Below are 24,596 nucleotides of genomic sequence, written 5' to 3'. Positions count from 1 at the left end.
CATTATGGTTGTAATGAGGAAGTCTCAGGACCACCCTGTTCTGAGCTCAGTAGTCTACACTGTGAGTGCTGGCCATGACATCATCCGGGACTCAGCGGAAGGGCAGGGCACAGAGCTGGCAAAGATGCTGTGGGCCACACTCCAACTATTCTCATCCCCTGGAGTCTCAGACTGCTGAGAAGCCATACACACCACACATGGCCCGAGGCTTCTCCAGGGCGGGGCCTGGTGCCAAGACTGTTGGCACCAGGGCTGTGACAGGGTCTGCACTAGCTTCTCTGAGCCTCTGTGTGCCTCTTGTCCTCCCATGCCTTGTGGGTACCATGGGGACTTAGCAGATCTTGACCCACTATCATGGTTTTCCATTGACTTCCAAGCATGGGAGTGACCTAGCTTTGCTCCCTCCTGGGCCTGGGTAAGCAACCCTCTTACCAGAGGTCGAAGTTGGCCTGGGAAGCAGCAGTCCTGAGTCCTGCTGTGTGACCTTGAATCCATCACCCCTGTGTCCACTGCAAACTCTCATCTGTATAAGGAGCCTAGGCAGATCATTCGAAGTGTGTGTCCAAGTCTAGGAAGACCTTTGCCAGGCAAGTGCCCATTGTAGCATCCTTCGTCTTCACACTCCTCTTCCCAGCCCTTCAGGGGTCATCTGTAACCTGGCTATCGGGGCTCTGTCTCAGGACACACAGAGTCAGGACTGGTGGACTCCCCTCTCAGATCCTCCCTTAGGTGGGTGGTAGAGGCTGGAGCCCTTTCAGGAGTCAGCAAGGGTAGCTGGGAGAACAGGTCCCAGCTAGCTGGGCCATCTGAGCCTGGGTCTCCGCCCATTTCAGGAAAGCAGAGGGTGGGGCTATGACCTTAAAAGTTGCTGTCCAGGGCTTCTCACACACCACAGCAGGAAGATTCTCACACTGGACTTCCCTTCTCTGTACCCAGCTCACCATGACCAAACGGCTGCAGGCTCGGAGGCTGGACGGGATTGATCAAAACCTCTGGTGAGCTGACGGGCTGGGGATGTGTCTGGGTGTCTCTTCTCCCATGGGCCAACAATCTCTGATTGTAGTATCTCAGTGTATCCAGAACATGTATGACAGTCACAGCACAGGAGAGGCAAGACAGTGGCTAACATCAGATCTCTTGAGTGCCATCCACCTGGCTGGGCAGGAGACACTGCTACAAACTAGAGATTGTTTTCTCTCCCTGAAGGGCCTGTGGGCTAGCACCAGCTCCAAATCCAGCAGCAGCCATGGCTCCCCTGGACGATAACTGAGCCTTTGTACCTATGGCTTCCATACATCTGGGTTCATCCAGTTGGAAACCAAAAGCATTTTTTAAAAAAAGCATCCCTGGGCTGGAGAGATGGTTCAGTGGGTATGAGGACCTGTGGCATCTGCTAGAGTAGCTACCTAGGTTTACATCCTAGCACATACTATTGTTAAAACTGGGGCATAGCCATGTCTCATTGTAATTCCAGTGCTGTGAGAAACAAACAGGAGGGTTGATGGGACTTGTTGTGCTGCTCAGCTCCCTACCTCCAGATTAGAGAGAGGGATAGGAGAGTCATAGGTCGAGACACTAGCCCGCCTCCTCTGGGTTCTACACGCATGTTGATGGCTACACACACACACACACACACACACACACACACACACACACACACTCACACACACACATGCTGTACACACATACACATGTGTGCACTCACAAAAGGGAAAATGTACGCCCTTACTGAACACATAAAGACAGTTCTTCTTGCCCTCAGTCACTAAGAGCTGATTACAAGGCACATTCAGTGACAGGCATTGAGTATTCTAGGGAGGAACTATGTGGAAAGACAGGGACAGATCCACCAGACCTGCCTAACATGGGCAAGGCTCTGGGATTTATGCCCAGCATGGGGGGAAAAAAAAAGGACGTGGGAAGAGCGCTCGGATCTATGCAAATGCTATGCAAATCCAGAGATTGGATATCTGCCAATTTGGATATCCTGGATGCAGCCGGTCTGAAACCCATTTCTCCACAAATACTAAGGGGCAGCCTTCATTTTAGTTCATAGGTGCTTTAGGATAAGCTAAGCTAAGAAAGTTTGCTATGGAGACTGAGGAGATGGCTCAGTGGTTAGGTGCTTGCTGTGCAAGCATGGGGACCAGGGTTCAGATCCCCAGAACCCAGGTAAATCATGGCTCCCTGTCTGCAATGCCAACTTTGAAAGACAGAGACAAGAGGTCCTCAGAACAAACTAGCAGGTAGACAGGACCACTTGTATTGACAAGCTCTGGGCTTGACTGGGAGACCCTGTCTTATTGAATAATGTGGAAAATCAATGGAGAACAATGCTTAAAATCAACCTTAGTCCTCCACCTGCACACACACACACACACACACACACACACACTCACACCTGAGTGCCCATACATCCAGACATGCATTTACACAATTCACACCACAGACATATACATGACAATGGAATAGAAGAGGAAAGTATGATACAGGCCAGTATTTCCTCCCCTGCCCTGGGGAGGGCACCCAGGACTCCAGATTAGTGCACTAACACAGTTAGGATGTGGAAGGACAGTGTGCATGTTGTCGTTAGTGTTACAGTGAATACAGTGGAAATGTGTCTGAACGCGTTCATAAATCTCCTTCTCCCTTTCTGTACATTCAGCCAGGTGCAGAAACAGAACTGCATACCTGGAAACGTTCGGGGTGCGTGTACTCATCAGGGCTTTCTGGAGGGTCAGAACGGATACGGGGTTTATTAGGCTGTGGTTTAATTAACCAACAATGGCTGACTAGCAACAAAGTCCAGGAATCCATAGCCGTGCAGTCCAGGAGGCTCGGGGCTCAGCTGCTCTTCAGCTTACGCTGGACTCCACAGCCAGTGGAGGAACGGACTCGCCAGGGAGAGCAAGCAGCTTCCCTCTTCTGTGTCCTCTAGGCAGCCAGCAGAGGGCGTGGCCCAGACTAAACACCTTTAAACGTCTTCCCATCCCAAAAGATCCAGACTAAAGGGGGGTCTTCCCTCAAATGAGTTAACTAAGGAAAAATCCTCCCAGGCGTGCCCAGCCACCTGAACTTTCGTTAATTCTAGATGTAGTCCATTGACAACCAAGAACTGCCATCCATAGCCCTCCCAGCCACAGGACAGACTCTGGAGTCAACTCAACTGAGGAGTCACAGGCCCCTGAGCAACAACCCAGGAACCTTGCTTTAGGGGGTGGGGACAATACTGGGTATGGTGACACCTACCCATAATCCCCATGGTCTAGAGGCTGAGGCACGTGCCAGCCTCGGCTACATAGTTCCAGGACGACACAGCACAACAAACAAACAACCCAAGTAGTCAGACATGGGAGCTCATGACGATACCCAGCAGTTAAGAAGCAGATGAATCTCCCTGAGTTTGAACTCTACAATGAGAGTTCCAAAGAAGCCAGAATTACACAGTGAAACTCTTTTTTTCAAAACCAAACAAGGGCTAGAGAAATGGCTCAGCTGTTACCAGCGCTTACTGCTCTTGTAAAGAACTGGATTGCAATTCCCAGAACCCACGTTAGGTGGCGCACCACTGCCTGCAACTCCAGCTCTAGGGGATCTGACATCCTCTTCTGGCTTCACATAGGTAGATACACCTGAATTAAAATTAAATATCTTAAAAGATTGAAACATAATTAAATAAACAATTGGACAGATATAGTGGCAAATGCATGTAGCCCTAGCACTCGAGAGTCAGAGGCAGGAGGATGGTGAGTTTGGTGCCCACCTGGGCTTCATAGTGAGTTCTAGGCCAACCTGGGTTACAAAGAGAGACACCATCTCAAGGGGGAAAAGTGATTTTGGTTTTTGGTTTTAGAAAAAGTGGGGACCACTTTTCTTTCAGACTTCCCTATGGGCAGCATTTATGTTTTACAAAGTTCCCCAGATATCCTGTGGCCAGAAACTGGGGAGCCATGCCTGGGGATCCTGCCACTTCTGGCTGTCCTCTGGAGTCACACTGGACCACAAATCTTTTAAGTGGCTGGTCATGCACACAGTTATAGTGAAAGAGGAAGGAAGTCTTGCCCTGCAAAGCTACAGAAAAAGACAGAACCACTGCCCTCCCATCTGTGGGACCACACATCAAATATATATATATATATATGTATATGTATATATATGTATATATAGTTGATTGACACACACACTCATACACACTCTCTCTCACAAACACACACACACTCAGTCATACACACTCACACACACACATACTCATACACACAGACAACACACACATAGGCACGCACACACACACACACAATCACTCACACACATGCACACACACAGAGACCACACACTCACACACACACACTTACACACATGCACACACACTCACAGAGACCACACACTCACACATGCACACTCAGTCATACACACTCACACACATACACAAATAACACATACATACTCACACACAAGCACACACACACACATACTCACACATACACATAGGCATGCACACACATACACACATTTGTGCACACACACACACACCATTTGTGAGAATCACACACCAGGTAGTGCTGAAGCTCATATGTCCTGTCCATGGTCCTGCCATGTCGCACAACAACAGGGCTTAGACCCTGTTCCAGACACATGTTGTGGTCTATGCTTGTGACTGTTTGTTTGGGACTGGAAAGATGGCCTATTCAAAAAAGTGGTGACCTCTGAGGCGTGAGAGCCTGAGTTTGGGTCAGCTAATTGTGGTGGTGCTCCTCTGTAAGCCCAGCACTGGGAAAGCAGAGGCAGGCGGATCCCTAGAAGTTTAGTGGCCAACTAGTCTAGTCTACTCAGTGGAATTCCAGAGCAGTGAGACGCCTTGGCTCAAACCAAAACATAGAAGGAGGCAGAGGAGGAGTGACATCCAGGGTTGTCCTCTGACCGTCACATGCACACCACATACACGCACTCGATGGCACACACACATCCTGATTCCCAAAAGCTCCTCCTGGGGTCACTCAACTCCCCAGAGCAATGCACAGGACTCAGAGAATGTGTTCCACTGACCTCACAAGCTTATTGAGAAGGCCATTGCCAAGATAGAAAGCAACAGCCTGTCATTGTCTGGCACTCAGCTCTGTCCTCAGACTGGCCCAGACCACAGGCAGTCACACAGGCCACGGGGTGGTGAAGTGAGCCCAGAGTTTCACACTGTGCTGGGGACCGGTACATAACAGGTTAGGACATCCTTTGGGTTCTCCCAATAATGCATCACCACACCCCACTCAGCAGACGTCTCTAAGGTGGAGGATTGTCCAGAGGGTGGAGCTTTGCCTGGTTTGCCCTCCAGCCAAGTGGAGAAAGAGCAACAAATGGAGAGCTAGTTAGGGGAAGAGAGCAGGCTGTAGACTATAGCGTGACAAGCCAGAGTCTCCTGCTTGCCAACCACAGTTTTGGATATAAATGTTTCACACCATAGTCATGGTCAAAGTTTGAAGTCTCCCAGACTGAGCCAGATGATTGGCACAGGACCTGGCCACCTTAAAACACGGGATCCATCATGTGTTGATAGAGGCGAGTTATCTTTCCAATTGTCTCATGTCCATCCTTACCTGCAAACAAGAACAAGTACCCCTGGGGGAAGAGGAGGCCCCCTGGGGGCTGACTTTCTATTTGTTGACAGGGTGGAGTTTGGCAAACTGACCAAGGGGTATGACGTCGTGAACTTGGGTCAGGGCTTCCCTGACTTCTCGCCTCCGGACTTTGCAACGCAAGCTTTTCAGCAGGCTACCAGTGGGAACTTCATGCTCAACCAGTACACCAGGGCATTTGTGAGTTTCCTGCCTCTCCTGAAGGTCCTGGGGAACAGGCATTGATGTAGCCCAAGTGTCAAGGCTCATGGGACAGAGTACAGATTAGCATCCTTCAGTTACTGAGAGTCCCCTGTACTGTACCTCAGGTCCCAGGGCAGAATGCACATCAGGACCCTGCATGATCAAAGCATCTGACCAGGGCTGTGAGAAAGGAGGAGGTGGCACATGGTAGGGGGAGCTTCCAGGAGGTGGTACCTCAAACAACCCAGGAAAGACAGCCTGCTGTTTGCAACAGACTAAGTCCCAGAAGCTCTGTGAGGAACCACACAATAGGCAGTTGCCAACACTGGACTAAAACAGTGCTTTTTGTTTTGTTTTGTTTTTAACACAGGGTTTCTGTGTGTGACCCTGGCTGTCCTGGTACTCTCTCTCTAGACCAGGCTGGCCTCTAATTCACATACATCCACCCGCCACTGTCTCCCAAGTGCCAGGATTAGAGGAATGAGCCACCGGTGCTGGCTAGAACAGTGCTTAAATTTAAATCTTAAATTTGCAATCTCAGCATCACCTGGAGGGAATTTCCCAACATTCTTTGTGATGACGCTTACTATTCTTTGCTTGAATGGACTCATCCTGTATGTAATATAATGTAAGTTGATGGCGTCCTTAAGGAATATATCCTCCCAGTCAAAGCCTCAGCCCTTTTACCCTTTAAAACCCGCAGCCCAGGGCCTGGGGGTGCCAAGCACTCGTTGTGCCGATGAGCTGTGTGCAGCTCCTCTCTCCCCTTTTAGCATCTCATGCATCGGTGTGGTGTTGACACCATTCCCTCCTTTCTCTGCCTCCCTGTGTGCCCAGCACTCCCTCTCAAACTCACCAGTGGCAATTGGATCTCTGTGAGTTTGAGGTCACCCGGGTATACATAGGCAGTTCCAGGCCAGCCAGAGCCACATACTGAGACAGCCCCCTCCCCAAATAATGAAGGCTGCATACATTTAAATGTGGTAGACAAGTCTTGGTAAACTGTCCATGACTTAGGCTTACTCCTTGACATCCTACCAAGAGGCTGATCTCAGAGAAACGCAGAAGATTCTTTGCTTAAGCCAAAAGATAAAAGGCACCTTCATCTTTGATGGCGGAGCATTCGTGTGTTATGCCTAAGCCCCGTGTCTAATTTGCAGAGGTGGGGGCAGGCAGCCTGAGGAAGCATGAGCAGTCAGTCCTTCCTGTCACCTCAGTGTCTCCGGGCTGCTGTGCTCTGGCTACTTCCTTTTGATTTGGACACAGCCCTCTTTCAGTGTGCACCACTAAGTTCAACAGCCCCCTGACTCTACTTATGCTTCCACTATGAGGTGCATCCTTAACTCGAGGTTTTGGGAGGGTGCGTGAAGGAGGAGGCAGCTCTGTCCCTCACAGATTGCGTTATTTGTGTCTCTGTGTGTGGACTTTGTTTCCATCTTCCTGTCTTCTGTCTGGCACGCTAGGGCACCGCTTAAGTTCTAGCCGTTCATTTAGTCACTTGGCTGTTGGGCCTGTCTTCTCCCCTCTCTCGGTGGCTCCTGACTGCTCATGCAGTAAGCCCACCCCTCTCGTGCTGCCACCTCCAGGACTTACCCCGCGAGGGCTATTTCCTCAAACTCTGCCCTGTGGGTGCCAAGTGTTCAGTCAGCATGTGTCAGTCCAGGAGAGGGAGGGGCCAGCCAAACAGCTCAGACACTTGAAGAATGACATGAACTCGGTCCCTAGATCCCACATGGTAGGCAGACAGAGCCACTCTTTAATGTTGTCCTCTGACCACCGTATGTGTAATATTGTACTTATGTGTGCACATGCTTGCACACACACACACACACACACACACACACACACACACACACGATAAATAATTTTTCCTTTGAGGTAGGGTCTCTCTATGAAGTCCTTACTCTCCGGAAACTCTCTCTGTAGACCAGGCTAGCCTCAAATTCAGAGATCCGCCTGCCTCTGCCTCCTGAGCGCAGGATTTAAAGGTGTTCTCCACCCTGCCCCGCCAAATAAATGTTTTGTTGTTCGTAAGTTGTTTAGAAAGGAGAAAAATAAACCTTCCTATTCTGCACCTCATTCTCTAGGACCTTGGGCAAGACAGTTCCTCAGGCATTCTATTTTGTACTGCACCCCAACAGTAATCTGTGGTTCCAGGGCTGGGGTGAGCACAAATGTGCCCTTTAGGCACTCAGGGAAGTGTGGGTTCCTGTTGCCCTGCTGTGCTGGAGGAGGAGACAGACACAATGTCAGCTTCTCCACACACACCAGCTCTGGGAGTGACTCCATGGCCCAGGCTGCTAGGGGAGACTGAGCCCAGGAAAGCTGACTTTGCTGGAAAGTGCCCGGGTGCAGGTGAGCTGAGAGGCTAGGCCGATCCTGGGTGCCTGACCATGCTGTCCTGGCTGGCAGGGTTACCCACCACTGACAAACGTCCTGGCAAGTTTCTTTGGCAAGCTGCTGGGACAGGAGATGGACCCACTCACGAATGTGCTGGTGACAGTGGGTGCCTATGGGGCCTTGTTCACAGCCTTTCAGGCCCTGGTGGATGAAGGAGATGAGGTAAGAAGTGACACCTGAATGGGAGGGAGGAACTCAGGGCAGTGCTGACCCCAGATAACCTGACCCTTGACCCAGGTCATCATCATGGAACCTGCTTTTGACTGTTATGAACCCATGACAATGATGGCTGGAGGTTGCCCTGTGTTCGTGACTCTGAAGCCGGTAAGGAATGCTGTGTGGTTGTGGGTAAGCAAAGACTGGGAAAGGATCCTGGGAGGTATGGGTCAGCTGAGGGACCCAAGGTACAAGCTGGGCTAAATCCTGGGACAAGGGACAAGGGAAAGGAGTCCTCTGAACTTATAGGCTGGAGGTAGAGTCCAGAGCTGAGAGCAGAGACAGGACAGATTCAAAAGGAGATGAGTTGTGGTCAGGAAAATAAATCCTGCTGCCCCTCCCACCTCCTCCTGCAGAGCCCTGCTCCTAAGGGGAAACTGGGAGCCAGCAATGATTGGCAACTGGATCCTGCAGAACTGGCCAGCAAGTTCACACCTCGCACCAAGATCCTGGTCCTCAACACACCCAACAACCCTTTAGGAAAGGTACCCAGAATCCATTCGGAGACCTCTGCAAGCACACTTTTCCTTCAGGTCTTGAGTGTGGACTCTCCCAGTTTCCTTGCATGAAGTGGGAAGGCTGAATGCCTGAAACTCTGAGGACCAATCCTCCCAGAGATGTGAAGGCTTGGGTGCATGGGCTGAGGGCCTGGGCACTTCCTGGTAGCTTTGAAACAGTGGCTTTATCTGTCTGTGCAGTGGGATCCAGACATAGCCACTCCCACAAGGTCAGGATGGCAGAGGTAGATGCAATATGGACCAATGTTGCATCTCAATATTACAAAGAGATGATTCAGAGAAGCCCCGAGACCTGGTCAGGTCCTGTGCTCTGAGCAGGCTCTGCACTTGGGGACAGTCCCAGCTGCACACCTGTGACCTTGGCCCCCACAGGTATTCTCTAGGATGGAGCTGGAGCTGGTGGCTAATCTGTGCCAGCAGCACGATGTCTTGTGCATCTCTGATGAGGTCTACCAGTGGCTGGTCTATGACGGGCACCAGCACGTCAGCATCGGTGAGCCGGGCCTGACACAGCATCCCCTGAACATCTGAGCAGAGCTTGAGCCCAAGCTGGGAGCAACCTAGGCCTGGGGATCAGGACCCAGGGGTGTGGAACTGAAAATGGTGTGACTATGGTCAGGACTTCCCCTTCCTGAGCTCTGAGGAAGGCAGTAGCCTCTGCTTCCCCAGGAAATGTAATGGGTCCTGCCAACAGCTTAGTGGATACCAATCCTCAGTTAAGAGACTGCTTGTCCCTGGGGCCCTTCCCTCCACCTTGCCCATTTCAGCATTTGCTCTTCTTGGCCCTGGGTAGCCAGCCTCCCTGGCATGTGGGATCGGACCCTGACCATCGGCAGTGCAGGCAAAAGCTTCAGTGCCACTGGCTGGAAGGTAAGTGTGAGCATGTGGCAGGCAGCAGCAGCGGGAGGACTGAGAAAGGCCTTCTCTGGTCCTGAGGACCCTGCTGTTTTCCGGTCTAGGTGGGCTGGGTCATGGGTCCAGATAACATCATGAAGCACCTGAGGACAGTGCACCAGAATTCTATCTTCCACTGCCCCACCCAGGCCCAGGTGAGAAGGGCAGGAAACCCCATGGTCTGGGAAGGTGGCCAGGAAAGCCCCCAGACAGGTCATAGCTGACCCATCTGTCCGTCTGTCCTGTCCAGGCTGCAGTAGCCCAGTGCTTTGAGCGGGAGCAGCAACACTTTGGACAACCGAGCAGCTACTTTTTGCAGCTGCCACAGGCCATGGAGCTGAACCGAGACCACATGATCCGTAGCCTGCAGTCAGTGGGCCTCAAGCTCTGGATCTCCCAGGGGAGCTACTTCCTCATTGCAGACATCTCAGACTTCAGTGAGTGGGCCTGCCCATGTCACTCAGGATTTGGGAAGGTACCAAAGTTGACCAGGACTCATCACAAACCTCTTTTGTTGCCCCAGAGAGCAAGATGCCTGACCTGCCCGGAGCTGAGGATGAGCCTTATGACAGACGCTTTGCCAAGTGGATGATCAAAAACATGGTAGGGCCAGCAGATGTAGTTGTACGGGGTCCTGTGCTTAGTGTAGTCAGGGGACGCCAGCCAAACCGTTCCCATGACTCCTGATACAAGGCTGACTGCAGAGCCTCTTTCTCCCTTGCACAAAAAGCCATGCTGGCCCCAGGAGGCCCTGCCCTTCTCTGAGCCTGGCCTTCCCTCTTAAGCAGTGAGCATCTGGCACATCTGCTCCGCTCACCCTGCTCAAACCTCTGAGGTTCCAACAAAGTTCTTCCCAGCTCTGCCAGGCACACAGTCTATTCAGTCTCTGCAACCTAGGAGGAGCCCACTATGAAACCCTAGGGCTTCTCTCCTGACCAGGCCCAGGAGATAGAGGGGACACACTCAGCCTTAGTGCCTGTCCCCTGAGCTGATGTCTTAGCTCTCAAGGCTAGATGCAGACATGGTCTTCCTCATCCCCAGGGCTTGGTGGGCATCCCTGTCTCCACATTCTTCAGTCGGCCCCATCAGAAGGACTTTGACCACTACATCCGATTCTGTTTTGTCAAGGTGAGAGAAAGCTGGGAGAAGGCCGCTGGGCCTGGATAGCCACTGGTTGGGGCAAGAGAAGACTCGGTGTATATCTTGCAGGACAAGGCCACACTCCAGGCCATGGATGAGAGACTGCGCAAGTGGAAAGAGCTCCAACCCTGAGGAGGCTGCCCTCAGCCCCACCTCGAACACAGGCCTCAGCTATGCCTTAGCACAGGGATGGCACTGGAGGGCCCAGCTGTGTGACTGCGCATGTTTCCAGAAAAGAGGCCATGTCTTGGGGGTTGAAGCCATCCTTTCCCAGTGTCCATCTGGACTATTGGGTTGGGGGCCAGTTCTGGGTCTCAGCCTACTCCTCTGTAGGTTGCCTGTAGGGTTTTGATTGTTTCTGGCCTCTCTGCCTGGGGCAGGAAAGGGTGGAATATCAGGCCCGGTACCACCTTAGCCCTGCCGAGGCTCTGTGGCTTCTCTACATCTTCTCCTGTGACCTCAGGATGTTGCTACTGTTCCTAATAAAGTTTTAAGTTATTAGGACCCTCAAGGCAGCTGCTCTCTTCCTTTAGACTGCCTGCTGAACAGGGCTCGGAATAGCTGGAAGGGACCTCAGAGAGCCTTCTTTATAAAGAAGGGGTGTGGGGACAGACTGGAAACTTGGAACTCATCTGAAGTCAGGCGACTTGTTCACGACCATCCAAATTCAGAAACAAGGTGTATGCTATGTTCCTCACGCTCAGAGTAAGCAAGTTGTAGGCTGGGTTAGGGTGTTCGTGTGTGGACAGGAATGGGGTCGAGAACAGCCTCCTAGGTACACAGAAGTGGGATCTGGTCCCTAGTTCTGGCTCCACTAAAGCAGCCGCAGCCCAAACCTCAGGCCTAGCTATTTCTCGACCAGCTAATATAACTGAAACCGTTCATTCTGATCTGAGTTCTGTCTCACGGCCCGTTAGTTAGTTACCTTCCTTCATATAAATAGAAGTAAATAAATAATACTTTTAAAAAAGATTTATTTATTTATGTATGCGAGTACACTGCAGCTGTCTTCAGATACACCAGAAGAGGGCATCCGATCCCACTACAGATAATTGTGAGCCACCATGTGGTTGCTGGGAATTGAACTCTGGACCTCTGGAAGAGCAGTCAGTGCTCTTAAGCACTGAGCTATCTCTCCAGGCCCCTAAATAATACTTTTTAAAAAGACCCTGTATCCGTTATTTTTTTTATTTAAAGTACGACGACAAAACAAACAAATTAGATTGATAAAGAATAATGTCTGGACAAGGCTGGAGATATAGGGCACTGGTGGAGCACTTGATTTAGCATATTGACATATTTGTATTCCCAAGAAACTGAATGAATGGATAAATAAAAAGAAAGTGCAAATGAACGGGAATAAACTTCTAGTAATTTCCAGTAGGATCTCCTTACATAAAACATGGAAGCTGACTATCACCAGGGTACCAATCCAAAGGGCAGCACAGAGCCTTACTGGGTTCAGGACAACTTGGTGCTGTGAACTCGTTGCCCTGGAGACAGGACACCAGAGCTGCAGCCTCCGAACAGGCAGGTGGAGTTTCCGAGCTCCACCTCAGCCTGGCTCCGAGGACACGCCCCACGTTCGGCTGAGTCTCTGATTGGGTAGCTCTGCGGAGGTGTGGCCGGAAGAGGCGTGACTATTGGCAGGCGCGTGTTTTTCCTGGCAACATGGCGGAGCGCCCGGGGAAGCGTCCCTGTGGCCCGGTAGGTGGCGAACGGATGGGTTCCGGGGTAGTCCCGGGAGCTGCAGCGTCTCACAGTGGTGTCGGCCTGGGTCTTCTGCTACCTCCTCGCTCCTGGTCCGAGGCCTGAGCTTGTGGGGTTAGCTGATCCGATCTACATTCATCCGCAGGGCGACGGTGTCCTGAGTCCTCTCCTGGCTTGTTTTCTGATTTCTAGGGCGGCTTTATGGACAGACCTGTGTTCCCCTCCCCTCAGTTTCTTCTTTTGCCCCATGGAAATTCATTCCTCAACTTCCTGGTTGCTTACTGTGCCGGACCTGATCCCAGGCATTGTGCACAGCGAGTCCCTGGGTACTTCCTCCACCCTGCCTGATTTTGAGAGAGTCAGATGGTGGGAGCCTCGCGGGGTTGCACCTCTCTTATATGTGGCAGTTCAGCCTCTCATTCTTCCTCCTTCCTTCCTTCCTTCCTTTCAGGGTGAACACGGCCAAAGGGTTGAATGGCGAAAATGGAAGCAGCAGAGTAAGTAAAGGTGGAGGCGGAGTTGGGCAAGCGTTCTGAGCCCTCCCTTCCCTCCTACTGCCCTGCCAAACCCTCATTGGGTCTCAGTATATCCAAGTGGAGCTGCATTGGCGGCTTCTCCAGAGCCCAGGCTGGCTCAGTGAGAGGGAACTCTCCTCACTATGCCAAGTCCTCTTCTCCCACCAATTCTTCTCCAGAGAAAGAGGAGAAAAAAAAGTGGAAGGACCTCAAGATAATGAAAAAACTGGAGCGGCAGCGTGCCCAAGAGGAACAGGCTAAGCGCCAAGAGGAGGAGGAAGAGGCGGCTGCCCAGAGGAGCAACCAAGGTAAGCAGCTGGGCCTGGAGAGGACACAGGTTGTGGCCTGCAGCAGACCCTCTCAACGAACCTGCTTCCAGCTCAGACCCCTTGAGCACTTTCTTTTTTTTTTTTTTTTTTTTTTTTTTTGGTTCTTTTTTTCGGAGCTGGGGACCGAACCCAGGGCCTTGCGCTTCCTAGGTAAGCGCTCTACCACTGAGCTAAATCCCCAGCCCCCCTTGAGCACTTTCTTGAGTTTTGTTTGTCATTTAATTTCCTAGTGGAAACATGTCCTTATTTCCCCATTATATCTGACACATGCTGAAAATTATACAGAAAGCTGTGAAGAGGAAAGGTTTTGCAGGCTCTGATTGGCACTTCTTTTTTTTTTTTTTTTTGGTTCTTTTTTTTCGGAGCTGGGGACCGAACCCAGGGCCTTGCGCTTCCTAGGTAAGCGCTCTACCACTTGAGCTAAATCCCCGGCCCCCTGATTGGCACTTCTAACATCCTGACCTGTGGTGCAGGAGGAGAACGCTGTGTGACAGCATGAGTCCTGGTTGTAAGCTTCTGGACCTGGCTCTCCCTATCTTGTGTTATGCCCTGAGTGGTCTGTGTCAGTGCATTCTCCCTAACAGAATATCTTTTGCTGCCCATGGTGATACACACAGCCACCGCCTCAGCACCAGGGAGCTGAGGTGAGAAGATGGAGAACTCAAGGCTAATCCTGGCAAGTAGTGAGGCCCTGTCTAAAAGTCTCATTGGTGCCTGTTAGTGAGCGATATCACTGTACCTTTGAGGAGCCCAGAGACAAGAACCTGAGACACGAAACATCCATTCATGGTCCCTGGCAGTGATGTCTAAGTGCCTCCTCCTTTTGATCAAGAAACCGCAGGAGGGGACGAATGTGGTGGATCCTCTCCAGCCAGGCCACCAATCTCCTATCTCAGCTACCCACCACTTCTGGGACTGCAGGCGGGATACATACATGGCTTTCCTGGGTGAAGGCCATTGTTTCCAGGATCCTGTGCTTGTCTGGGTACCGGTTTGTCAATGCTCATGTCCTCCAGTTGGTGAGCTTTCACATAGAAATCCTCCTTCCCGTACTGAAAGCCACGTCCAGACTACTGTGACGTCTGGTCCAGTGTAATGCCATGTGAGTGCCTGGTACTTTATTAATAACGAGGACAAGCCTCTTTCCATATTAAACAGATAAAAAGGTGGTTTTTTTTCATAAATATATTCAAATGAGTTCAGCCTGGTACCTTAAATCTGTACTTCCTCTCACTTGGGAAGTTGACACAGGAAGATCATGTTTGAGAGTAACGTGAGGACTACAGTAGGACTCCCCATAGAAAAGGGAAAACAAACAAACAAACAAAACACCAGCCAGTGATTTGTAAATGTTGATTGGATCCCAAGGTGTGGATCCTGCAGGCAGACGGAGGACCTGATGCTTCCTGGAGCTTCTGTAATATCAAATGCTCGTTATACTTTTGCTTTTGTTCTTAAAGATTTGTTCATGTGTTTTACATATCTGGATGTTTTGTCTGCATGTATAACTGAAAACCAGAAGGCACTGGATCCCCTGGGTCTGTAGTTTTAGGGGATTGTGAGCCATCGTGTGGGTGCTGGGAACTGATCTCAGGACCTGTGGAAGAGCAGCCCCAGTTTAGCTCTTCTCATCCACACTTGACAGCTAAGCCAGGAGGTGGATATAGGACAGTGCTGCCGACTGATGCTTTACCCTGTCCTCTGGGCTTTCTTATTTTAAGAAGCCTTGGGGGCTTTAGTTCCTGAAGAGATTGAAGCCAAGAGGAGCTTGATGATCTCAAAATTCCTCCGTGTCAGACAGTTCTCTTCCCCTGAGCCACGGGACACATGCAAGGGAGGGGAGGCCCACAGCCCATCAGACTGACTAAGGAACACCCCCCTGCCTCTGCTAGGACGGCCTTACACTCTGAGTGTGGCCCTGCCAGGCTCCATCCTGGACAACGCCCAGTCACCTGAACTCCGCACCTACCTGGCTGGCCAGATCGCCAGAGCCTGCGCCATCTTCTGTGTGGATGAGATTGTGGTGTTCGATGAGGAGGGCCAGGATACCAAGTGAGTCTTTGGGGAGAGGGGAGGACCAGCAGGGTGGCTGTGGCTCTGTCCTGCTCCTCGTGCCCTGCCCGGCTGCCTGGGAGGAGCTCTCAAAGGCAGCTGCAGATGAACCTTGTCTCTCCCTTGGTGCTAGAGAGTGGACTTGTTTTTGCCCATGCTCTACTCTGAAGCACATGACACTCAGCACTTCCCTGGTTGTGGGTTTGTGTAACATTTCTTTACGGTGCTTGTATACAAACACCAGTGTGGTTGTGGAGATTGGAATGCAGTTTGAGCTGAGCACTGGTGGCACACGCCTTTGATCCCAGTACCCAGGAGGCAGAGGCAGGCGGGTCTCTGAGAGTTCAGGGACAGCCTGGTCTACAGAGCAAGGAGGACTGCCAGGGCTACACCAAGAAACCAGTCTCCAAAAAGAAGTGGAAAAAAAAAAAAAAACTGGTGGGAGTCAGATTGCCAGGCCTCCTTTCCCGATGGGGTTGTGGGCATGGAATTTCAGTCTTCAGGATTAGCCATCTCAGCAACCCAGCACTTGGGTCTGGAGGCCTGTCTTAATCTTTCCAGGAGTGTGGAGGGAGAATTCAGGGGCATTGGCAAGAAGGGGCAGGCATGTGTCCAGCTGGCCCGCATCCTGCAGTACCTGGAGTGTCCACAGTAAGTGTGAGGTGAGGGTGGCGTCACCTTTGAGGTAGCTGGGGGGCAGCCTCCCCGTGACGGTCCTGACAGCTGCATTCCTGCCTAGGTATCTGAGGAAAGCGTTCTTCCCCAAGCACCAGGATCTGCAGTTTGCAGGTACGGCTGCTGTGCCTGTCCCATCCCCCCTGGCTCATCCTCAGGCACTGAGAAATCATCCCGCCCCACAGACACCTCCAGGTAGGAAGGCAGGCCCAGAGTAGAGCCTGGCCTGACGTCACCCTCCTGTCCCCTGCCCAGGAATCCTCAACCCGTTGGACAGCCCTCACCACATGCGTCAGGATGAAGAATCTGAGTTCAGAGAAGGCGTCGTGGTGGACCGGCCCACCAAGGCTGGCCACGGCTCTTTGGTCAACTGTGGAATGAAGAAGGTAGGAGTGGGAAGGCGGCCTGTGGTACACTTGGGGACACTTGCTATCTATGAAAGACAGGTGAGGACACATGAACGAGGAGACCTGGACTCCAGGCCTGCTGTGAAACACTAATGAACCCAAAGTGGGGCTCCAGAGAGGAGCCCCTCGCGGCTGCAGAGGTGGCTCACAGGCTACAGAGCACGGGCTGCTCTTGCAGAGGACCCATGTTCAACACGCAGAACCCTGCTGTGGATCACAAAGCCCTGGAACTCCCTTCTGGGGAATCTGGTGCCCTCTTGTGGCCTCCATGGGCCCCAGACATGAGCATAACTCCCTGGCACACATGCAGCCAAAATACCCACACACCTAAGGAAGCGAGAAGGAACCATGCTCTGGATGTCTTGTTGGCGCTGTGCTGTTTTTCTGTTGATTTCGTTCCTGAGCTTTAATCATGCCCCATGATGGTATGTTCTCAGCTTTGCTGTTTTTGAGGTTAGGTAGATTTAAATTTTTCCACCTTTAATCTGTGTGTGAGAGAGTGTGTGGGTAAATAGGCTCATGCCAAGGAATGAATGTGAGGTCAAAGGGTAACTTGGCAGGTGTCAGTTCTCCCACTGTGTAGGAAGTGAACTCAGGTCCTCAAGCTTGGGGACGGGAGCCTTTACCCGGTGAACCATCTTGCCGGATCCAAGTGTAGCTTCGTAGACACTGTCTCTCTCCATGTTGTAAGCCCTGGGCTTGCATTGCTGACCAATGCCCTGTATAATTGTTCTGCATGAACAGCCCTTCTTAGCAGGTCCCACCCACTGCCAGAAACAGGGTGGCACATTGACCTGGGGTCTCTGAGGACATTGTCCCCTTTGTGTTGTGCCTCTCACTTGTGCTAGCTTCTCTTCAGGAAGTGAAGATTGATAAGAAACTGGACCCTGGACTTCGGGTGACCGTGCGGCTGAACCAGCAGCAGCTCCCAGGTATTGGGGGCCACCTTGACCCTGACAGCTGCCTCCTCGCTACCGGCCTCCTTGGTTTTCACAGCCTGTCCTATTCTCCAGAATGCAAGACGTACAAAGGAACAGTCGTGTCGTCACAGGACCCCCGCACCAAAGCTGGTCTCTACTGGGGCTACACTGTCCGGCTGGCCTCCTGCCTCAGTAAGAACTGACGTCCCTCCCCAAGTGTCCATCTGTCCCACTTGTGAGACCCACAGATCAGGGTCTCTGTCCTACCAAGATGTGTGTGTAGGTGAAGCCTCCTCTAGTCTCTGGTCTCATCTCTGGTACCCCAGTCTCCCCGAACATCTCTGTGAATGCTAAGAACATCTGAGAACAGGAGGTGCTTGGCCCCTATCCTGCTGCAATCTTAGCTCTAGCGAGGCCAGCACAGAAATCTCACTGTCATTTGAGACCAGCTTAGATACCTGAGAGCAAGACCTTGCTGACTTAAGTATCATGACTGCTAAACGTCGTCTGGGGCTTGGGAGCTTCTCCCTGCCTACCCCGAATGTTCCCCAGGCAAGGTCAGCGTCCCAAGAGCAGTGGATGCCTTCTTTACCTGACCTCTCCCTCCACCCCTACACTGTACTAGACACACAGCCGAGAGCAAGACCCCACTGAGTCTGCCCACCCCCAGGTGCTGTGTTTGCCGAGGCTCCCTTCCAGGATGGGTATGACCTGACCATTGGGACATCAGAACGTGGCTCCAGCGTGGCCTCTACCCAGCTGCCCAACTTCAGGTGAGTGCTGCTTAGTACAGGAACTGGGCCCTAATCCACAGCGGGTTAGGGACCTTAGGCTCTGGAGACTGCAATCAGTGGAGCCTTGGTGTCAGTGTCTCCCTCTCTGGGTACCAGGCATGCTCTTGTGGTGTTCGGAGGCCTCCAAGGGCTAGAAGCTGGAGTGGATGCTGACCCGAACCTTGAAGTGGCTGACCCCAGTGTCCTCTTCGACTTTTATGTCAACACATGCCCTAGCCAGGGCAGTCGTACCATCCGCACCGAGGTGAGCCGCAGCCACTGGCACCCAGCTCTTGTGACCCACACAGCATGCCTTTTCTAAAAGACACTTAGGGATGTTTTGTCTGCATGTACTTGTGTCCATCTGTACATCGGGAGAGGGCGTTGGATCCCAGGAGACTAGAGTTAGGAACTGTCATGTGCATTCTGAGAATTGAACTCAGGACTTGAGGAAAAGCAGCCAGTGCCCTTATCCACTGAGCCATCTCTCCAGCCCCATTTAAATAGCTTTTCTGAAGCTGGGATCTTTACCACAGCAAACTAGGGGCAGGACCTGGATACAAGAGCACAGGAGTTGCCTTCCTGGCCCTGTAGTAGTCTCACGTGCCTAGGCCAAGGGACCCAGGTGTCCTGTCTGTCCCTCTGCAGGCCCTCTGGCTTCCGTGTGCTTGCCTAGGTCCCTCCGGGTGTTCGGTTCTGTTTTTTTTTAACCCATCCCCCCTCCGAGTGTCCCCTCTGGGTGTTAGACATTTCTGTTCCTGGGGAAAGTGGAACAAGATCCCAGCATCCACAGATCCATGCAACCGTCCTTGAGGCCAGCATGGGCTGTGTCCCTATGGGGATCACAGGGAGGCTCTGTTCCTCCTTCAGCCTCAGGGGCGGTGACTCTGCAGATGAGCAGCCCCAGTCTCCCTGTCTGAAGCCCTGCCCATGTTACTAATTCCTGCCAACCAGTCGTCTTTCCCCTCCTGGCTCTGAGGTAGACCCCACGTGGGGCTCTGAAAAGGAAGGCTGCCTGCCTACCAGGTCACAACCAACTTCTTTTATTCCAGGAGGCCATACTCATCTCACTGGCCGCTCTGCAGCCTGGCCTCACCCAGGGAGGGGCGCGACCCACCTGACAGCCCTCTGGATCCAGGATGAGAGGAAGCAGCAAGACAAGGAGGATCACAGGGAGTAGAGATGGTCAAGACTTCTCTCCAAAAATAACTGCCTTTAATGCGAGCCGTCTCCCAGAGTCTTGAGTGAGTCCTACTCCATCACTTGCTACCAGCAGTGATGGCCTTGAGGTTTCCAGCTCGAGCCAGAATATTGGGCACGAAGAGCAATCCCGAGGCCCGCTCGATGCTCTCGATGGGCACTAGGAAGCGCTCCAAAGGGAGAGTCTCATCCACCGGGGCATTGGGCATCACATAGGAACGCAGCTCGATTTGCCCACTGGCTGCCTCCAGGATCAACACCTTGAAGAAGTGTGTGGGCACTGCCACGTGGTTCTTCCCAATAACCTGGTACTTCACATAGGACTTCCCATCAGCCTCGGTCCTGTGGATAGACCCAGGCACAGGTGGCCAAGAGGCCTGGTTAGATTCAAGGTCACCTCTTCCAGGAAGCCTCCTCTGACCTAACTTCCAACAAGAAGTTTGTTTGTGCCTGATTCCTCCTTTGGTCTGGGAACTATGTATGGTGGGGACCAATGCTTTTCTGCCCAATGCTGGTTCAGACAGAATGGGTGGCAATAAATGAAGATAGAGGAATGAGTTCTAATGAGTTCTCTAGACCTGGATGCTCACCCATGCTCACACGACTAGAACCTGTCCCATAGGCCGTACACCAAACAAGCATGAGTGGAGGCCATGATTGATGCTCAGTGGACACCACAGAGTTTCCTCAGCAGCTGCCGCCTCGTGCAGCCTGTGCTGGTGACACTTCCTGCGGCTGTCCAGAGGAGCAAAACTGGCTCACTTGTCTGGAAGATCAGAGGCAGCGGTGAGAGAGACCCTTGTGTAGCAACAGGTTACAGGTGGTGAGGCATGAGAAGGGGGGGGGGGGGGGGGAAGGCAGGTGTGAGGCCAGGCACCTGCGGGCACAACAGAGTTCTAGGCCACCCTAAGGTCTCCGGCTACAGTGATGCAGAAAGCATGAGGTTGGAGAACAGGAGCTGCAGCCTTACCTGGGCAGGAAAAGAGGCCCTGTGCAGACATAAACGTTTTGGTAAGTTCGAGTCAAGCTGCGGCTGTACTTCTCAAGGTTGTTCCAGGCATGCTGGTTGAGGTGTGGCACCTGGTGGGAGAAGCCAGGCTCAGGAGCACACCTCGGACCTTCTATTAGGGATGTCCCAAGTCCTAAGGTCGATTCCCAAACATTTGGAGGACAGGGCTCAAGAAAGGGGTCACTCCTTGAGGCAATATGACTACAGGTGTTAAGCCAGTGCTAGCCACACCCCATCCCTGGCACTCCAAATCTTTAAGCTTTCCCCAACTCAAAGAAAGGAAAGAGGGAACATTAGTCACTCAGAGACCCCTAAGGTCCCTTGAAACTCCCAAACCTCAGGACAAGCTCTAAAAAAGGTGTGAGTAGGGGGCTGGGGATTTAGCTCAGTGGTAGAGCGCTTGCCTAGGAAGCGCAGGGCCCTGGGTTCGGTCCCCAGCTCCGGAAAAAAAAAAAGAACCAAAAAAAAAAAAAAGGTGTGAGTAATTCTAGCACTCAGGAGGCAGAGGCAGGCAGATCTCTTGAGTTCCAGGGTAGCCTGGGCTACACAGAGAAACCCTGTCTCAAACCTTCGAGCAACTGGGGCTGGGGATTTAGCTCAGTGATAGAGCGCTTACCTAGGAAGCGCAAGGCCCTGGGTTCAGTCCCCAGCTCCGAAAAAAAAGAACCAAAAAAAAAAAAAAAAAAAAAACTTCGAGCAACAAAAAGGGGTGGAGTGTTGTGTGGGCTCCTGTTCATCTCCATCCACTGAATGGATGTCCCAGAAACCTATTTCACGATCAAGGCCCTGCTGGGAGCTGGTGTAGTGCTAACAATGTGTCCTGGTGGTGTGACTGGCACCAGCAGCCCAACTTCATGGCAGCTGTTTCCCTGGCAGCTGCTGTAGGCCAGCTCCAGGGTTCCCTGAGGAAGCACTTTGGGTCGCTTGCTATTGACATTGCTGCAGCTAATCACTGCTTAGTGCACTGCTTGCCACGGGAGGCTGAAGAGGGATGAACCCGGGACTCTCCAGTGCGACCATAGGATTCCTCCCTCCCGCCACCATGCACGTGTAAAGTAAGATCTAGGCGCTGCGTTGAGGCAGGCGACAAGGGTCCCGGACTACCTGAGGCGCTACGTTGCTCAGGTAGAAGGTGTCGTCCATGGCCCGCTGACTCCAGCGGTGATTGGCGGCGGCCGCCAAGTGGCCGCGGTCAAAGCCACTTGGCGGCGGCCGCCAAGTGGCCGCGGTCAAAGCCACTGCCGCGGTAGTCCGCATTGGTGGCGCGGTGGTACGCGTGCACAGAATCGTCCTCGTGGAAGTCGCAGGCGCGACGGTCCCCATCGCCACGGAGCCGCTCTGGCCTCAGCTGCTCCAACACCCAGAGCGCACCGCGCGTGCGCGGGTCGTAGCTCAGCACGTAGGACTCGCGGCTCCGGAGCTGCGCCACGCCGGGCAGCCCGTACTTGGCCAACTCTCCGGTGCTGCCAGCCGGTCCCCCCGGCAGCGCGGGAAGATCGGCCGCGACAACCGGCAACACTGGCACTCGGCCCAGCAGCCCCGGCCCTTTACCCTCTCGCCGCCGCCAATGCTCTGCCGCGGCGCCCAGGCCGGCGCCCAGCGCCAGGGTCAAACCGGCCCGTAGCGCGCGCATGCCTACCGGAGGACCAGCGCGCTACCTAAAGAAAAAAAAGCTACAGCAAAAATGCGAAGGAGCCTGTGCCGTGTCCCCCACGCCCTTCAGCTGCCCTTTTAAGACAGGGCAAGGGCCTGGTACCGCCCTACCCGCTTGCCATTGGTCGTTCCACGTCTGGCTCCGCCTCGCCTTGTACTGCTCACAAGTCCCTGGGAAATCTAGTTGCTTTTAAACAGGACAGAACCCCAAATCTGTCAGACCCCTCCTGTGCACCCATCCTCCTGCCACCAAATGAGCGAAGGACAGTAGGACGCAGGTGAAAACTGTAGCTGCTGATAACCGCCTGGAATTGAAGCTTGCTAATAAGGTTAACAAAAACAGCTATACTTCCTGGTGTCTTAACTTCTCAACCCGTTTCATGGGTTGGGCCTGGCAAGTTGGTTGTGTAGGCCAGTGATTCCTGTCCACAGGACAGGGGCTGGATAAGAATATTTCCTGCATATCAGATGAAGCAATATTTAACCTATGAATATATTAAGACTGCAACCTTATTAAGGTGAAGGAAGAACGATATGTAAAAACTGAAGAAAAGGGGTTGGGGATTTAGCTCAGTGGTAGAGCGCTTGTCTAGCAAGCGCAAGGCCCTGGGTTCGGTCCCCAGCTCCGAAAAAAAAAAAAAAAAGAAAAAGAAAAAAGGAAAAAAAACTGAAGAAAATTGGGCTGAGAGTGTACAGTCACAGCTATACCCATTAGCATGAGACAGAACCAATTATGCATTAAAAGATAATTGGGGTAGGGCGCTGGAGAAATGGTTCAGCGGTTAAGAGCATTGACTGTTCACAAAGTCCTGAGTTCACTTCCCAGCAACCAAATGGTGGCTCACAAATATCTTTAATGGAATTTGATGCCCCCTTCTGGTGTGTCTGAAGACAGCAACAGTGTACTCATATAAATAAAATAAGTCTTTTAAAAAAGATAAATAGGGACATAGGGCATCTGTACATGTTGACAAACAAAGGGTATTGGAGGGAAATCATATAAATACATTTGGTTGATTGGTTAATTTTTTTTTTAAGACAGGGTTTCTCTGTGTAACCCTGTCTGTCCTGGAACTCAGAGATCTGCCTACCTCTGCCGTCCAAGTGCTGGAATTAAAGGTGTGTGCCACCATGGACCATTGAAACAAATTAATGGAAAAAAAAGAACCAAGTTTGGGCTGAAGTCATGGTGCAGCATTCAGAGCACTTGTTGGTCTAGCAATGGTCCCAGGTTCAGTTTCCAGCACCTACATGCAGGCCACAACCATCTGTAACACCAAAAGATTTGTAGGCGAAACACCTATACAGACAACATAATTTTGTTTTCTTTTGTTTTAAAATTTTATTTACAGTGAGTACACTGTACCTGGGTGAATACATGGGCAATGGTACAAAACCTTGTGATTTGTGTGATGGCTAATTTGTCTAAATGTTAGAAGTTTTCTGTGAGATGTACAGAGGGGGGTTGGGGATTTAGCTCAGTGGTAGAGCGCTTGCCTAGCAAGCACAAGGCCCTGGGTTCAGTACCCAGCTCCGGAAAAAAAAACAAACAAACAAACAAACAAAAAGAGATGTACAGAGGGGAACGAAAACTGTGTAAAGATAAATGACTTATGTTGCCATGGTGATTTTTCCAGGTCTGAATAAACATCTGTGCAGTACTGCTTGTGTGAGCACCACCGTCTGGTTGTTTCTTGTTACTGCAGGCTGTATCTTTTCTCTAGTTTTGGTTTTTGTTGCTGGCTGGCTGTTCACAGATTCAGAGAGGTGTTGCATCAATCTCCTGTGAGCACTACTTTCTACTTTATTCTCCTTATTGTAGGCTCTATTTTTTTCTGTTTTTGGTTTTTGTTTCTGGTTGTGCCTTTCTGTGTTCATTGACTCCAAATAATGCCACATCTTTCTGTGAACAAAGCTGTGAATTTGTTTCCGTGACTGGTTTGCTGTTAGGACAGACGTGTCTGGGAGCTGTGGCTAAAGAAGGGCCAGGAGATGTCCTCAGTCTAGGTCTGGGGTATGCAAGAGCTCCAGGAAGCTGAGAGACATCCACCAATCTGGTTCTTTTTTTCTTGTGTGAGTACTCCATTTTCTGGTTGTTTCTTGTTTCTGCCTGATAGAGAGGAAAGGTTGGACTTGTGTTTTGGGTGTCATAGAGAGGTCTTTGTCATGAGTGCCACTTTCTTGTTGTTTCTCAGGGGTTTTTTTGTTTTATTTTTCTTGTTTGTTGTGGTGTTGTGTTGTGTTTGTGTTTCTCGTTACAAGGTGACTTTGATAAAGTGACTTGGACTTTGATGGCTATATTAACATGAAGCAGGTTACGTCTACCACATTCTACAGGTTCCCTTCACCAAAGAAGAGGCCAGAAAGCTGGTTCC

General features: G+C 51.7%; 3 protein-coding genes and 1 long non-coding RNA gene across 27 annotated transcripts in view; 2 read left to right on the top strand and 2 right to left on the bottom strand.

The window, feature by feature from the left end:
- Kyat1 (kynurenine aminotransferase 1) overlaps positions 1–11,489 on the top strand; it is a 33,407-nt gene extending 21,918 nt beyond the window's left edge. For 9 of the 20 annotated variants that reach the window (XM_087652669.1, XM_087652663.1, XM_087652670.1 and 6 more), the window contains 12 exons: positions 937–995; positions 5,660–5,807; positions 8,223–8,372; positions 8,448–8,534; positions 8,783–8,911; positions 9,317–9,437; positions 9,738–9,814; positions 9,904–9,993; positions 10,089–10,275; positions 10,362–10,441; positions 10,880–10,966; positions 11,048–11,489. In XM_087652669.1, coding sequence (XP_087508795.1) covers positions 943–995; positions 5,660–5,807; positions 8,223–8,372; positions 8,448–8,534; positions 8,783–8,911; positions 9,317–9,437; positions 9,738–9,814; positions 9,904–9,993; positions 10,089–10,275; positions 10,362–10,441; positions 10,880–10,966; positions 11,048–11,110 — 1,272 coding nt within the window. In that variant the 5' untranslated portion in view covers positions 937–942 and the 3' untranslated portion in view covers positions 11,111–11,489. 20 annotated transcript variants of the gene reach the window in all.
- A 429-nt stretch (positions 11,490–11,918) lies between these two features.
- Positions 11,919–16,004, bottom strand: LOC148006411 (uncharacterized). The gene is made up of 3 exons (XR_015684223.1): positions 13,980–16,004; positions 13,729–13,861; positions 11,919–13,599 (listed from the first exon to the last, which is right to left on the bottom strand). It is a non-coding gene; the product is annotated as an uncharacterized LOC148006411 (long non-coding RNA).
- Spout1 (SPOUT domain containing methyltransferase 1) lies at positions 12,627–20,123 on the top strand. 4 transcript variants are annotated; one of them, XM_087653772.1, is made up of 13 exons: positions 12,633–12,685; positions 12,881–13,014; positions 13,140–13,185; positions 13,383–13,511; positions 15,425–15,584; positions 16,146–16,235; positions 16,324–16,373; positions 16,515–16,645; positions 17,526–17,598; positions 17,680–17,778; positions 18,257–18,359; positions 18,477–18,624; positions 19,412–20,113. In XM_087653772.1, the coding sequence occupies exons 4-13, from the start codon at positions 13,421–13,423 to the stop codon at positions 19,478–19,480; spliced, it is 1,014 nt and encodes a 337-aa protein (XP_087509898.1). In that variant the 5' UTR covers positions 12,633–12,685; positions 12,881–13,014; positions 13,140–13,185; positions 13,383–13,420; the 3' UTR covers positions 19,481–20,113.
- Endog (endonuclease G) lies at positions 19,553–22,273 on the bottom strand. 2 transcript variants are annotated; one of them, XM_087652966.1, is made up of 4 exons: positions 21,810–22,273; positions 21,673–21,772; positions 20,530–20,639; positions 19,553–19,901 (listed from the first exon to the last, which is right to left on the bottom strand). In XM_087652966.1, exons 1-4 carry the CDS (start codon positions 22,199–22,201, stop codon positions 19,619–19,621), a joined length of 885 nt encoding a protein of 294 aa, XP_087509092.1. In that variant the 5' UTR covers positions 22,202–22,273; the 3' UTR covers positions 19,553–19,618. The 2 variants fall into 2 exon arrangements, with proteins under 2 accessions (XP_087509092.1, NP_001030110.1); NM_001034938.1 differs by having other exon boundaries at positions 19,599–19,901; positions 21,673–21,770; positions 21,808–22,225.
- Between the last annotated feature and the right edge of the window lie 2,323 nt (positions 22,274–24,596).

Source organism: Rattus norvegicus, chromosome 3 (genome assembly GCF_021556685.1).
Source record: "Rattus norvegicus strain SHRSP/BbbUtx chromosome 3, alternate assembly SHRSP_T2T, whole genome shotgun sequence".
Classification (NCBI taxonomy): domain Eukaryota; kingdom Metazoa; phylum Chordata; class Mammalia; order Rodentia; family Muridae; genus Rattus; species Rattus norvegicus.
The sequence above is the reverse complement of the archived record's forward strand: the minus strand, read 5'-3'. Positions and strand labels throughout refer to the sequence as shown.

Bases quoted from the DNA above. Each gene is read 5' to 3' on its own strand.
- Endog (XM_087652966.1), bottom strand. From the start codon at position 22,201: ATGCGCGCGCTACGGGCCGGTTTGACCCTGGCGCTGGGCGCCGGCCTG. The intron at 21,773-21,809 runs CAGTGGCTTTGA...GCGGCCGCCGCC, and splicing joins ACCAATGCGGACTACCGCGG to AAGTGGCTTTGACCGCGGCC. The intron at 19,902-20,529 runs GTAAGGCTGCAG...GTCTATCCACAG, and splicing joins GGGCCTCTTTTCCTGCCCAG to GACCGAGGCTGATGGGAAGT.
- Spout1 (XM_087653774.1), top strand. From the start codon at position 12,936: ATGGAAATTCATTCCTCAACTTCCTGGTTGCTTACTGTGCCGGACCTG. The intron at 13,186-13,382 runs GTAAGTAAAGGT...ATTCTTCTCCAG, and splicing joins GCGAAAATGGAAGCAGCAGA to AGAAAGAGGAGAAAAAAAAG. The intron at 18,360-18,476 runs GTGAGTGCTGCT...TCTGGGTACCAG, and splicing joins ACCCAGCTGCCCAACTTCAG to GCATGCTCTTGTGGTGTTCG.